Source organism: Miscanthus floridulus, chromosome 5 (genome assembly GCF_019320115.1).
Source record: "Miscanthus floridulus cultivar M001 chromosome 5, ASM1932011v1, whole genome shotgun sequence".
Lineage (NCBI taxonomy): Eukaryota > Viridiplantae > Streptophyta > Magnoliopsida > Poales > Poaceae > Miscanthus > Miscanthus floridulus.
The window spans coordinates 141192437-141208463 of NC_089584.1; the positions used below are offsets into that span (position 1 = coordinate 141192437).

The 16027-nt window shown below is 40.4% G+C and overlaps 1 protein-coding gene across 2 annotated transcripts; it reads right to left on the bottom strand.

Moving 5' to 3' along the window:
• Positions 1-6053: 6053 nt before the first annotated feature.
• Positions 6054-7737, bottom strand: LOC136453898 (uncharacterized). Of its 2 annotated transcripts, XM_066454451.1 has the most exons (5): positions 7559-7737; positions 7225-7284; positions 6958-7140; positions 6657-6815; positions 6054-6319 (listed from the first exon to the last, which is right to left on the bottom strand). In XM_066454451.1, the coding sequence occupies exons 3-5, from the start codon at positions 7075-7077 to the stop codon at positions 6263-6265; spliced, it is 336 nt and encodes a 111-aa protein (XP_066310548.1). In that variant the 5' UTR covers positions 7078-7140; positions 7225-7284; positions 7559-7737; the 3' UTR covers positions 6054-6262. The 2 variants fall into 2 exon arrangements, with proteins under 2 accessions (XP_066310548.1, XP_066310547.1); XM_066454450.1 differs by lacking the exon at positions 7225-7284 and having other exon boundaries at positions 6056-6319; positions 7559-7736.
• Positions 7738-16027: the final 8290 nt, after the last annotated feature.

Consider the following 16027-nt stretch of genomic DNA (forward strand, 5'->3'; position numbering starts at 1 on the left):
GAACCATATGAGATCCATAATGTCACAAGAGATGATAAATGGAATGACAATATTATACATTCAGAAGCGATTGTGTGGATCAAATCGGTGCTCCGGGTTGTGCCGATTTACTCAATGATGGCAGACAATCTTTCTCCCTGGGCGAGAAAGGAAATCGACGCCATATGCAGGAAGTTCCTGTGGGTCGGCAAGGATGCGTGGGTACGCGTGGGAAATGCATGGTGGAGTGGAACACTGCTCGCAGGCAGACGGAGTTAGGAGGGCTCGGAATCACCGACCTCAAACTCGTGGGCTCTGCACTACAGACGAGGTGGCTGTGGCTGCAAAAGACTGACAGTTCACGGGCAAGGAGCGAACTGCCGATCAACGCCGTGCCGGAAGTGCGCGCCTTCTTCGGCGCATCCACGTACCATGTAATAGTATCTTCATGTATACGTACCATGCGTTGATATTTGTATGCTCTTTTCGATGCATTTATTTATCACACATTATGAATTTTCTACCATGTAATTTGCAAGAATAAAATTTTGAATGATTACACTAGAAACATGGTATAAGGTATATGAGCTCTCTAAATCCTGCAGATCTTAGACTTATCACCTTTGAGAGACTCATATTTATTTTTCCTAGCATAAGAATTTTTGGGATGAACAAATGCTTGGTATTAATTCTAAAAATTTGCATATACCATAATCCTGAAAAATGCTAGGATGCTTCTAAGATTATTTTGAATAACCGTCCACTATGTTTTTACACCTTGCTACTTGTTTACATGTAGTAAACTTATATGCATATGGTCCAATTTATGTTAATATGCATGCCTTAAAGGTGGAATTACTCTAAATAGTAGAATTGTTTGTTATAGTCATTATTAAATTCATGTAGGATATTTTGCTATTATTGAAGTATAGTGAATCTAGGATATATATATATATATATATATATATATATATATATATATATATATATATATATATATACTGATTACTCTCTAGAATAAGTACATGGCCGAGAGAAATAACAAATGCGTTGTGGGACTCACTGCATGAGAAAAATCCCAAATTATCATTATAGAATATCATATTGCATTGAAAGCCGAATTTCAAGCTTGTGTTCCTATAGATTAAGGTATAATGTTGCTCTATAAACAATAGCTTGAAGCTTTGTATTGAATGTCTAGAAGACAAGATGGTAATAAGATTTTATCAATATATATTCTTGAAGAAATGTCTCTTGTGTTTAGAATATCTAAGAGCAATCTAATACATGAAGTATTTGAATTTACCATTAGAAATTATTCAAATAGAAATTGAGTTAAAAATTTTAGACAGCTTTATAAACCAGGATATTGTCAGTTGCAATAACTTTGAATATGTGGCTCGCATATGTTACACCCCTTGAAGGCAATATCGTAAATATTGAATAAAACCTGAAGCTACCGCCTGTCATGTATAGAAGTTAAGACATGCGAGAATGGATATTATTTAGAATATTTAAGGGTTTTTCTTGAAGAAGAGCTTAAATCATGTGCTTACATATTTGTTTTGTCTTTGCAATTACTATCTAGAAGTATTAGTAGTGGCGGTGTGCATTAAGTTTTAATTTTCGTTGAATTAAGTGGTTCTCGTATACTCATAAAAGAGTTAATGGTTAATCTATTAACTTGAAGACTAATATGAAGCATTTAATCTTCTTAGTTGCAATTCTTACTTGTAGTAATATGTGTCAGTCTTGCATGGAATAAATAATATTTATATGTTTCACATATAAATAATTGTCTATTTTTGCCTATCTAAATAATTTTTGCAATAATTTTATCCACAAAGAAGCCTCAATGAACCATGAAGGTTATAAAACTAAGTATTTAATACTTTAGCCAAAAACTAGAAGTTTATGTCCTATACCCCGAATATGTTGTTGTATACTAAATAGTACACTGGATATGTGAATTTCATGCCACAACCAATAAATACTAAAAGTATGATCGGATTCTATGAATCATTAGAAATGATTATTCGTAATGATGCATGAAGCATATTACTACCTAAAGTAATTATGGCATGTGGGGGAGGAATTTTTGGTAAAGACATAAAAAAATGTGGATAATATATATTTAGTAGGCATAGCCTTCCTAAATCTATCTTTAAGTGCTTGTAGCGAGACTTGAAGTCCTAGTCATGTCCTTTTCAGCCGAGTTAACTTTTTCTGCATTGCACTAATTGCAAGCAAGCTGTAGGTTTGCATTTAGTTGTTATCTATTACGTTGGATTGAATACCAATATTTCATATTACACTTGAATGTGTATCACTATGTTGTGCTCTCGTCGAGCTGCAACTATCTCCACTCCTACATGAATATTAACATAGAAGCTATATTTGTAGCTAGTAGCTACGTTGCACTTCCCCTGTAATTAGATTGGCTAGCTAGTACTCTATGTCTATAGTTTTCCTTAAACTAAGAATATCTTGCTTTCAATGGATTGCATGATAAGCAATAAATTAGTCTAGGGCCAAGTAGCCTAAGATTAGGGTGAGTTACTTAAATTGAAATTAGCTAAATAGAGAAGTGACCCAATTGAATGGGATGGATTATAATGAAAATTGAGTTGATAGATAAAACACTTATAATGATTTGGGATTTAAGAAGAAAAGACATTTGGGGAATTTTGTATTAATGGCAATTAAAAAATTCTAGAAGAAATTCGATGTGAATTTGAATGTTGCGTATTTTATATGTATGATGAAGTATATGTTCTAATTTTTTATATATATGGTATGAGTATTTGGATCATTTTTTTGGCTAAACAATAAAGAAGCTAGATAATGAAATAGTTTTCTAAACTATATGTGCAAATCAGGGGGAGATCCTGAGTTTGTAGGAATGCTGAACATTCTTAGGTACACTTTATGTATTCTAGCTCGCTGCATTTAATGTGTAATAACCTCCAATTTAAATATGTGCATGAATATTTCCCATAAAATTTCATCATAGCTTACATGAATGGGCCTCCACTTGTAGTTGGAGATACATAAATTTGAATTATTTTAAACCCGTCATAGGGGATATCTTTTGAAGTATGCTATTAAAGATCTAATATTGGCATTAAGGGGAGAGAAAGCCTATGTTGAATGCCAACTATTATTTCCATAGAAGAAGAATTATCTTAAGAGAAAACATTCCTTGAAGCTTGAAGCAGGAATAATATCACGCACTAAATCAAACAATAGTTTGACTAATACTCTTGTGAAGCATGAAGCGGAGCATATGCTAGATATTTTTGAAAATGAGAGGAGTAACTTAAAGTTATAAATCAGAAGTTGTGTTTACTAGTAGTAAATTAAATGTTGTATACTATCAAGGTAAAATCCACGGGACGCATGTGAGTTATAGTTTAGTGTATACTTGTTGAATAAAAATAAAATAAGAACAAACTACTCCATTCTCATAAAGAGAGCACCTCATGAAGAAGGTCAAGCACCTCATGAAGATGATCATCATGAAGATAAAATCCAACACACTAAGCGCACGCATCATAGTGCTGGGTACACAGAACAATAAATTTTCTCTTGTTTGGGAAATGACAAAGAGATAGAATAATCTCATATTGTATGAATATTGAGAGAAAATAATAGTTGTCGACAATACTACCTCTAGAATTATAAATGTTTCTCTTATGAGAACCCGGATCCGAAAAACAAAAGTCAATGGCAAAGTCATCTGTAGCGATTATATCGGGTCAATGAAGAAAGCAATTGAGGTTGAATCTCATACTAAGAAGAAATAAATGTTCTGCTATATCTCTGGTAAATAAAATAAATGGATATGAAATATGCAGTTAATAAACGGATTATGAAGATCCGTATAGTTTCTGAAGAATATAAATCGCAACATATGAAAAATAAATCTCATACCAAGTATTAAGAAGTCTAAGGTACAATATATTCTTGAATGAATATTAAAGTCTCAAGAAGAGCATGTTCTAGAAGAAATAGTCATTGAATGACTTAGTAGTGAATAACTATCTCGTTATGGATATCACATAATAATCTCTCATGTAGTAGAGAATATATTTCATAGAAGAGAAATGTTATTCACCGAAAATGATAACATCCTTGAAGGAGTTAATCCATGAAGGATATACCAGTCGATTCTTGAATAAGCACCAGTAATCCCTGAAGTGAATATAGACCCGAGAGAAAGAAAATAAGCAATTCTAAACACCATGAAGGTTTCATACAAATACTCAGAAGTGTATATTGTAAAGCTAGCAATGAAATGTTGATATCCTCTAAATACCATAGAAGGTATAAGAATAATGGTGATTTTAGCAATTGAATTATCCCCTAAATGCCAAATGTAAGATTGAATTTATTATTTAGTGGTACAATCGAAGTCCTGAAGATTTGTAGAACATATAATTTGAAAATCCAATAAGGAAGAATTGTAAGTATTCAAACTCCAGTATAAGTTTGATGCACTATCTAGAAGATATTGAATATTGTAAACTATTTAACTCCATAATCCTCTAAAAGGATTTATTATTCTGAAGGATAAATTTATTAGGTTTGCATAACTAATAAGTAGTCATTTATGCATGAAGCATATTGTTCTTGTTTACTCATATTATAATTCATAGAAGAATTACGAGCCAATATTTTGAAAGATATAGTATTGTGGTACTGCATACCATTATTAAACACACATTTATGAAAAAGTGTGGTTTGAACAATAAAGTTCAAAGGATGGCTTTATGAGGAGGAGCAATTTGTTTGAATCTACATCGAATGTAATTAAACCACTAGAATTATCAAGATCAAGTAGATCATATTTGCTAAAAATGTTGAAGTTTTTGCATTTATCATGAAGATAAATATCTATTCATGAAGAATAGAATATTCTGAAGAATATATGACCAAGAAGATTAAATATTGTACTCTTTTTTCTATGTGAGTTTTTACTTGAAGGTTTCTCGCACGAGGTTTTTAATGAGACAACATGTGCAATGTAATTAACGAATGTAACGTACTCTTTTCTCCAAGAATCGTTTTTTTCCACTGGATTTTCGGATGGAGTTTTTAATGAGGCATGTGTATATCGTGGTAATCGCCCAAGGGGAAGTGTTGTAAAACATACGGACTCTATCTTAGAAGGAAATGAGAAGGAGAAATCCTAATTCTAATCCGTTTGTATGTGGACTCTTACCAAACTCTTAGGCTTTGGTAGGACTATATATACGTGGGAGCTCTATGTTGTAAATCACCAATATTTAGAGGAATAAAGAATAGTCTCCCTATCTCTTGTGTCTATGTGTTCTACTTTCATCTACTATGTTAATCATGAGAGACCAAGAGGGTAAGGTCCTAACCGCTGCCACCATGTTTTATAACAGAATCGATGCGCCAGAGTACTATGTTTGGAATTACTTACAGCCTAGGTTTATTTTATTTTCACTAGCATAGTAGCATTGTTGAAACGAGCCGAGAAACTCAAAGTTTATTTTTTCCGGCCCAAACCTCACCTGGGCCTCACATCGGACCAAAATTTATAGCCCTCGCCACTGACGGATGTGTTTGGGTCAGGTTTCTGGGGGGAAAAATTGTAGCTCGTGCCTAGTATCATGGTTATTGTTGTCTGAAAAGCATGAACCCAGCTTATGTGCTGATAGAGTGCTTTTTAGTCTCAACTCTCAGGTTAGGTCGATCGGCCCAAGATAAGGTCTTGAAGGATGGAGGGGATGAGAGAGAGGAGAGGTTGTGGCAAGTTTGTTGCCTAGTAAAGTGTGAGAGATAAGGAGAGAGAAGAGAAAAGACAAATGGGAACATAGTTTAGCTACAACTATTATTGTTGAATCGTTATATGGCTTGTCTATTACAACGAGGACTTGAATAGTTTTACAAGAGCTTCGCTGAATAATTGAACTTGCCCTAACAAGTCTTGCTGAAGACATTAGTTAATCAAGGTTGATTTTGTACCTAGTAGGTTCCGGAATCAGAAAATTAACGATATCAGATAAGATAATATTGTAAATCCCAGTTTGATTTTTTTTACCGCTCTTTGCCCTAGCTGCTTTAAGATGTACTAGTAAAAAAAAAGTGAGGTAGTAAAGCAACACCGGTAAAGATGGAATGCAAGTGTTACATTCAAACGAGTGCAAAAGCAGTAGTAAGTTTCCATTAATTCCATATTAGCGTAGACACTATACAACTCTCCGGAGCACCAACCAAAGCAAACTCCCCAGAAACTTGTAAAGCTCTGCATCTCTCAGGCGATGCAGCTCAGGCCCAGGCACCCTCCCAGCAAATTCCTCAGCAGCTTCTTCTGCAACACAAAACAAAAGATCATGAGAATAAAATCCTCTCCTTAAATCTTGCTAGAATTTACAGTCCAGCTAGCTTTATTAGGGAAAAATATAGCTCCACTTGCTGTGAGAAATGAAGTGCTTAAGCTTTTGAAAAAAAGGTCACATCTTTGACAAATATAGCTGTTCTAGTGTTATCCTAACAAAAGCTACTTACAAAGGGTCAGCTTAGGCTAGATAAAGGTTTGTTTCAATCACATGATGAGAACTAGATAAAAAGTAAACCCACTTAGCTACACGTGGGTGCAACAAGAGACGCACTGATCTGAGAGCAAACGGGGATTACAGGGTACTTGCCTTCTTCACCCTGCACAGAAGCTGCGGGGAAATCTTGTACAGGTCGTCGTCCACAGCTCCCTTGGGCTTCCACTTCTGCTGCTCGTTCACGTAGCGCCTCCTGCCTCCCTTCCTCGCCGGCACAGCGTTTTCTTTCTCCCCCTTCACTCGAACAACGCACTGCACATCAACCACATAATCGTCAGTATCTTTGTTATAGCTAGTGCAGACTGGGTATGGAAGTGAAAATTGAAATGAAAATAGTATGAAACAGTGCTAAACTGCTAACGGACTCGATGAAAGAAATGCAGTGTTCTTTCACCTTCTTGTAGCTGTAGGGCTTGGCAGGGAACTGGGGCACCTTGAAGAGATCCTCGTCGTCCTTCTCCGCCGGCGCGGCGAAGAAGAAGGTCCCTGCCTGGAAGTACTGGGTGACGGGCATGTCGTCCCACAGGTTCCAGTCGCCGAACGCCGGGATCTGGCGCCACTTGCAGTCGTCTTGAGCCTGTCAGAAAAACGAAACGAAACTTTTTACTCCTCTGGTGTGCGACTGAACAGTACGTGCATAGTTAGAGTGTAGGAAGCAGACATATCATCGGCATGACAAAGCTTCGTCGACTGAAGAATGCAATATGTGTAATCCTGTTCTCTGAAAGTTTGGAAGCAAGAAAAACAGTATGTGAATGTAGGACACGTACGTGCTTGCTTAAAAAGAAAACAAACACTGTTACGAGCATAGTATATTTCAGATTCACGTTAGATAACTACTACTATATAGGACGAGGATATTCCAACTGCCATGGCATGTTTCTCTGTTAGCAAGGACATGGTTTATAGTTCAGTTTCGTTGTTGCAAAAGGATGCAGATATCTGACAAAAAAAAACAAGAGAAGAAAAACAACAAAGACGCATTCTTGGCTCACCTCCATCTCGCTCGCAGTTGCCGAAGCAGGCGCCGATGTGCGAGAAGAAGAGGAGGAGGAACAGGGGGAAAGGAACTGAGCAGCAAGCAATGCAAGGGCAGTCAAAGCTGAGTTGGAATTGGGCAGCAGAGGGTTGCTCCTCTATACATAGCCGAGCGCCCGAGCGCACAAAGGCTTGGCCGAAGAGAATGTGGGGGCACACGTACCCAAACTTTTCAGAAAGCCGTCGAGGAAAAGCGAGCGCCCAAAGCAGCAGCTAGCGTTCAGCTGTTACTGATGAGCCGAGCCCGGGCAGGCAGGCAGGCAATGAGTACTAGCAACCCACAGTCACTGAGTCACTCATGCGCCGTGCATGCTGTGCAGGGCCAGAGGCGAACAGCGGCACAGGCCACCAGCACCACCCCTTGCTTTCCGAGTTCCTAGTGTCCGTAGCGCTAGCGCAGTGATGATGCTCTTCTTTTCTGTGCTCGCTGCCTCACTGCCCACTGGGCCAGATGCCCAGATTAGTTACCTATATCTCTCTGTCTCTCAAGCAAGTCTCTCTGCCTGTGTAGCGTCTCCGTCTGCGTCTCTCTCTCCATCTCCAGTAACGACTGTAAAGTTGCCGGCTTTTGGCACCAAGTCCTTGCCACCGCATGATAAACAATGAGTGTCTGTTGTGTGTGTGCGTGCCTGTCGCGCGCGTGCCCTTGTCGAACACACACACACACCCGCGGATGGCGCCGGTCGTCGCGCTCGCCAGCAGACTCCCCTCCCCGGCCGGCACCCGGCAGCCGAGCAGCTCCTCGATCAGCCGCGGCTCTCAAGGAAGGCCTGGCCGGCCGCGCATGGTGGGAGCGGGAAAAAGCGGCAAAAGCCACCCGCTTTTGCACGGAACAATGGCAAAACCACAATGATTCCAGCGGTTCCGCCCCGCGCTGCACGCCGCGCCCGCGCGGCTCGCTTTTTACTTCCCCGCCGCCGAGAGCTTTCCACCGCCGTCGCCATCGCCCGGTGACGAGGAAGGAAAAGGGCCAGTGGCTGGCTGGCGCCGTGTTCGAACACCGAACCCTCCCGTCTAATCGTGTACTTGACACGCTCGCTTTTCGTTGGAAAACTGACCGTAATTGAAACGGAAGAAAGAATACGTGACTTGGACCGGTCGGTCGTCGGTCATGTTACCGTGGACGTAAAAAGTCGCTGGCCGATGGGCCCTTTCGTCTTCTCTGCTCTGTTATGTGTGCATGTCACCTCCCTTTTACTACAAGTCATTCCGTGTGTCACTGCTGCTACTCACCACATGGATTGAACACGTAGACGTTATTATGAGTTATCACGACGCCAAGCTTGCTAAACGACGGGGTTCTCCGCTTCTGAAAGACAATAATTTGCCATTATTTCAAATCCTTTGCAAGAACACACATGTTTACTGGAAAGGATTACTTTGCTCTAGTACAAATTTCTTCGCACTGATGACTGGCCAGTAGTTGCTGTGAAATTATTACAAGTACCAGGCTACCAGCGACAGTGATAATGTTCACTCAAAGTGAATAAGCCCCTGCCCCTGTTGCTAATGCAAAGGCACAGTGTCCTAAAGCTATGTTGAGTGCAGCCGAAGAAAGAAGAAAAAAACAGGATGGACCAGGCCTTCTGGTACAAGCGTATATGCACGCATATACGGATGGGCCTTTTTGTTGGGCCAGCTAAGAACCTTTCGGAATCTACTGCTTTGATTGACGACGACGAAAGAAAAAAACAAACAAAAGACGGGAGCACCAGGAAGCTGGCGAATTTTCTGAATCCCGGCACGCATAGCGAGCTTCTCCTCCTCCTCTTCTCTTTTTGCCCCTTTATCTTTTTCCAGGTTTTTACCAGGCCCTCTGCTCCTTTTGATTAAAAGCGTGTTTGCTGCTACCTCTCCTTTGGGTTAAGTTAGGCTTTTGATGTAAGCTAGCTTAGGGACAGTGCAGATGTCCGCCGTCCCGGCTGAATTGACGCGTCAAGATCTGCTTTTTATATCCATGCCTGCATGCGGCAAAGCTTCATCCTTCTGGGCGTTCCCTGCTTCTTCCTCTGCTCATCAGACGAGACAGTCGAACTGTGGAAGTCGACGCTGTAATTAATCGCAAGTCGTCTGGGTCATGGAATGCAGCACAGGTTCACCGCCAAGCCAACCATAGAAGAGAATTCTGAAGCGAATTCAGTTGACTTCGAAGCCTTTTCACAGTGTATTCTATCCTCTCTCGCTCTTCCAGTTGTGGTGATTTTACTGTATAATTTCTGTAGTACTCCCTCCCTCCGGTCGGAAATTTACGCCGGTTTTTGCCCTGCGCGACGTACAAAGTCGGAAACCACAGCCCCGTTTGCTTGGGCTACTTTTCAGCCATAGAACCGTGTTTTTTTTCACAATATTTTAGTATAAGTATCAGCATAAGCTAAATTTCAGCATAAGCGAACAGGGTGAGCAACTAGCAGTACTAGTATTTACCTGTACAAAAAAAATCTTGGGTGTCATACGGACTACAGAGAATTGAAGTGCAGGGAGGTGGTTTTGCGTGAAACTCCAGAGCGGTTCTGGTGCAAGCTGCGAGGGGAAGGGCTCAAAACCGCCGAAGGGGCGGCAGCCGGGCAGAACGTACGAGCGGACATTTGGGACCACGGCTCAGTCGGCTCTGCATGCATTGTCTCTGTAGTTCTGCAAACATGCGATGCTTGGTTTGTTGCTTTCCAAGTTTGAAAAAAAAAAACTATGGGTGGCTTGTGGCCTACTCCTACGTTCACCTCACGAACGTAAGCATTTGTAGCCTAATAATCCACACCTCCCCCATAATTAATCATCGCTTATATCATTATTGCCATTTTTTCTGAACGCGATTACTGGCATTGGTCATCTCGGTTAATTTATCCTAAAAATCTTAGAAATACTTATGTTTGTGGGCAGATGGAGTAGAGAGAGCGGGACAATCTAATGCAAGGATCGTGTAAGATGTGGAATAATAAAAATGTAGTGTAAAAATAGGAGATAGTGACGTATGGGCTGAAAATTGCTAGGTCTTGGCTGTGTTTTATGGGGCTAGAATCACTCAGCATGGTTGGATTTGTTGGAGTGTGAGGGGGATATAGGGGGCCAAGGACTTCGCAGAGCAAAGTCACGGTGTCTTGCTCTGCCGGAGGCTGCAGCTCATCATAGTCAACCAGAAACTTATTACTTCTCTCCGTTTGGGTTTATTTGTCAGCAACTTTTTACTGTAGCAAATTTGACCATCTGTTTTTTCTTCTAAAAAAATCTTATATACTTCAATGTATATAACACTAATGAAGTATGTTCAATAAAGAATCATATATGTGAAAACTTGATGTATCTAAAAATCTTTTGCAGAAAAAACGTATGGTCAAAATTGCTACAGTAAAAATTTGGTGACAAGTAAACGAAAACGGAGGTAGTAGAAGAGTAGAGCCTATAGAGGGGAAGCTGTTAGGATCTGTGTATCGTACTAGGGATAGATCCGAGGGGCTACTGGCTTTTGAATAGCATCACTGAACCTGGAACGCCTACTAGAGCATGTAGAACGAGAGACAGAGAGGGAAGGGAGAAGGTGTCGAACCTGACACCGCAGAGGGGGAAGGTTCAGCGGACGTCATCGGGTTTGTTGGTGATGTCTGCGCACGGGCAGCGACGGTCGGTGAAGAGGGCGATGAAGATGTCGTCGTCGATGGAGCGGGCGGCGCGGCTGGTGGCTTCCCGTAACTAGCTACGCCCCTCTCTGATCGAATTAGGGTTTAGATGTCGGTGGGGGGCTCGACTCAGGTCAACCTCGTGATAAGAGTCGCCGGCCCCCACCTCTTTTTATAGCGCAGGGTGACAGGGGCCCTCCAGCCATGGTGGGCTGGACGCCCCCGATCAGGGCGCGAATCAAAGGCCCAACTGGGCCGTTGGGTCTAGTTAGGTTAGAGATCAATCTAACAATATCCCCCTTGATCTCTTTCCATCTTTCACTTTCATATCATTTACTTTTGTTCATTCCATTACAGATTAGCGCATAGAGCATGTCTCATCGTCACGGTCCATTGCCGATAGATTTAACAGCTACAACATACTACTATGTTCTGAAATAGATAATTATCTTTGGGCCTTCTTTTGTCCAGGAATTATAGGCTTTCCCTTAAACCTATGCCGGCTACATGTTCTCTAAACACATTGGGTGGTAAGCCTTTTGTAAGCGGATCCGTGAGCATCTTTACTATACTTATATGTTCAAGACTTATGACTTGATCCTGAACTTTATCTTTCACAACATAATACTTTATGTCAATGTGTTTGACAGCACCACTTGACTTATTGTTGTGAGCATACTGTACTGCTAGATTATTATCGCAGAATAACTTAAGTGGTCTATAGATGTCGTCAACCACCTTCAAACCAGGTACAAACTTCTTTAGCCAGTTCACCTGCCATGTTGTCTCATAACACGCTACAAACTCGGCATACATTGTGGACGATGTAGTGACGGTTTGCTTTGAGCTTTTCCATGAAATAGCTCCCCCTGCGAGAGTGAATGCATATCCAGACATGGATTTTCTATCATCTCCCACGTAATCAGAATATGAATATCCGACTATATGGAGTGAATCAGGTCTTCTATACGTCATCATGAGGCATTTCGTTCCTTGCAAATAACGTAAGACTTTCTTTACTAATTTCCAGTGTTCTATTCCAGGATTGCTCTGGAATCTGCCAAGTAACCGAGTAACAAATGCCAAGTCAGGGAGCGTACATACTTGAGCATATTGCAAGCTTCCGACAGCTAAAGCATATGGAACCGCTTTCATTTGATCGATCTCATATTGGTTCCCAGGGCATTGAAAATCCCCATATCTGTCGCCTTGACTATAGGAGCAGGTGAGGGACTACAGTTGTGCATACTAAATTTCTTTAAGATTTTCTCTATGTATGCCTTTTGTGACAGTTCTAATACCCCTTTACTTATATCTCGGTGAATCTTGATCCCTAGAACGAAAGAAGCTTCACCAAGATCTTTCATATCAAATTTTGAGGACAAAAACTTCTTTGTCTCCAGTAGTAGACTGACATCACTACTAGCAAGTAAGATATCATCCACATATAGGACAAGGAAGATGAACTTCCCATTCTTAAACTTTGTATAGACACAATTGTCCTCTACATTCTCTTTAAACCCAAAATTTCTTATTGTCTGATCAAACTTCAAGTATCACTGTCTTGACGCTTGTTTTAATCCATAAATGGATTTCTTTAGGCGGCATCCCATTCGTTCTTTTCCTTCCAAGACAAAACCTTTCGGTTGTGCCATGTAAACATTTTCCTCCAAGTCTCCATTGAGAAATGTTGTCTTTACATCCATCTGATGTAATTCTAAATCGTAATGTGCCACTAATGCCATTATAATTCTGAAGGAATCCTTACATGAGACTGGAGAAAATGTCTCATTGTAATCAATCCCTTCTCTTTGCGTAAAGCCTTTTGCCACAAGTCGGGCTTTATATCTCTCTATATTCCCTTGAGAGTTAAGTTTTGTTTTGTAGACCCATTTACAGCCTACCGTTTTGGCTCCTTTAGGAATTATCTCCAAATCCTAAACCTTATTGGCATTCATAGATTTTATTTCATCTTCCATGGCCTCAAGCCACTTTGATGAATGATCACTTCTCATGACTTTTTCAAATGAGGTGGGATCATCCTCCATTTGAAATTACTCAGTGTTGTACACTTCATAATCAGCTGGAATAGCTGATTTTCTAACTCTTTGAGACCTTCTAGGGGCCTCCACATTTGGCACATCTTATGTTTGAGGCTGTTGTTGCTCCCCCTCATGTGTGGCAATTGGTTCTATAGGATCCTAAAGAAAAGGTTCCTCATCATCATTCATTATTGCCACAGGTGGAATAACAACAGGTGCTGGCACCATAGTATCTTGTACTGTCGGTGCAGCGACAGCAGGTAGTGAGAAAAATGGCTCATGAATCATCGGAGTGGGCTCATACACCCGCTTCTCTTCAAGGTCAATTTCTCGAGCTACCATGCTCCCCTTCATCAATTCATCCTCTAGGAAGACAGCGTGTCTCGTTTCCACAAACTTTGTATGTCTATCTGGACAGTAGAAACAAAAACCTTTTGACTTTTCTAGGTACCAAATGAAATGGCAACTTACTGTTTTGGGATCTAACTTCCCAATGTTTGGATTAAATACTTTAGCCTTAATAGGACTTCCCCACACACGTAAGTGGTTTAGTGAGGGTACTCTTCCTGTTCACAACTCATACGATGTTTTAGGCACCGACTTACTTGGTACTCTATTGAGAATATGAATGGCGGTTTTTAACGTCTCCATCCATAGGCTCATCGGTAAGGTGGAGTAACGTATCATACTGCGCACCATATCCATCAGGGTACGATTGTGCCTTTCAGCTACTCCATTCTGCTGAGGTTCGCACGGTGTAGAATATTGGGCTACTATGCCATTCTCCTGTAAGAACCTTGCAAAAGGTCCAGGAACTTGGTCATATGGGGTATGCCGACCATAGTACTCCCCCCATGGTCGGACCTGACTATCTTAATCTTTAAATTGTGTTGGTTTTTAACTTCTGCCTTAAATATCTTAAATTTATCCAATGCTTCTGTTCTTTCTTTGATTGGATAAATATAGCCATAATGGGAGTAATCATCTGTGAATGTTATGAACGAATCATAACCATCCACACTCTTTACAGGAAAGGGACCACATATGTCTGTGTGAATAATCTGTAGAATTCCTGCGCTTCATTTGACATCTTTCTTAATTTTCTTTACATACTTTCCTTTTATGCAATCTCTGCATTGTTCTAAATCTTAGAGCTCTAATGGAGGAAGAATATCATTCTTAACTAGTCTTTCTATTCTCTCTCTCGAAATATGGCCTAAACAACAGTGCCATAATTTCGACAACGCATCATGAGCTCTCTTTTGTTCTCTGTTTACATCCATAGACGAGGATATATTCACATTGTCGCACGCAACGTTCCCATCATCGCATACAACATTCTCATCATCACGTAGTGATAACAAATAAAGCTTATTTTGTAAGATAGCAAGACCAACACATGCATCATTAAATGTTATCTTACATTTGTCATTTTCAAAATGGCAATCATATCCATCGTTGTCCAAACATGAAACACTAATCAAGTTTCTCTGTAACGAGGGAACATATAGAACATCTCTAAGTATAAGTTTGAAATCATCAGCAAGCTCTAGAGAAAGATCGCCAACGACTTCAACTTCTGCTCGGACTCCATTTGCGACTTTAACGTGTCTTTCGCTTCTTTGCGTAGTCCTCGTCGAACGGAATCCCTATAAAGAATTAGCAACATAAACAGTTGCACCTGAGTCAATCCACCAAGTAGATTTCAAATACTGTACATACAGGGATTCATTTATGAACGTAATAATGTTCTCACCTTTCTTTGCCATGATCATCTTTAGGTAATCGGGACAATCTTTCTTATAATGTCCTATCTTCTTGCAGTAGAGACATTGATCTTTCTCTACTATAAACTTGTTTTGCTGAGGCTGATGCAGCATGGGACCCTTTTTCTTTGACTTTCAGGAGAAGTTAGCATTATGATTCTTTTTCTTATTGTCTTTCAAATAATTGATAGAGCCACCATTGGCAACTTTCATTCTCTTCTCTTCTTGCACACACATAGCCATGAGCCTCTCCATGTCTCATTTCTCGGGCTGTATGTTGTAGTTGACAACAAAAGTGTCAAACTCTTTTGGCAAGGAAGCAAAAATCAGATGGATAAGGAACTCATCCTTGAGAGCCAGATCCATTGGTTTTAGCTTGGATGCCAAATTGCTCATCCTTAGTATGTGCTCTCTAATGCCACCATTACCTGAGTACCTCTCTGTTACCAGCTGCTTTATCAGCTGGGTAGTATATATCTTTGAAGAGCCAGTGAACTGACTCTTTATTCTTTCGAGATACTCGGTGACGGTGTCACACTCTGGGATTGAGCCCACAATTACAGGCTCAATCGTGTTCTTTATCACAGCCAAACACTTCTTATTGACAGTGACATACTTCCTATGCTCAAGGTCATAGGATATTCTTTGGGATGCAAAATCCCTCTCTCTGGTTGTCCATGCGGCATTAGCCTCGTTTGTCTCCCTCACCGGTGCCACAGGCTCTGTGGGATACAGTGTGGTGACTACCCAGTCCACCTCAGCCAAGATGAAGGCCAGGTCGATCTTTTTCTTCCACTCAATATAGTTATCACCTTTGAGAGTGGGCATCTCTTTGATACAACTCATCAAGTTGTATCCGTCTGAAAACACAACTCAAATAGAGTGAGAACATAAATAATAACAATAACAATTGCATGCCTTAGTTTCAACGTTGGTCAAAATTAAAACATACAATTGCTCTATACACTAATTCTACATCACCATTGGATAGAAATAGAATTAATGCA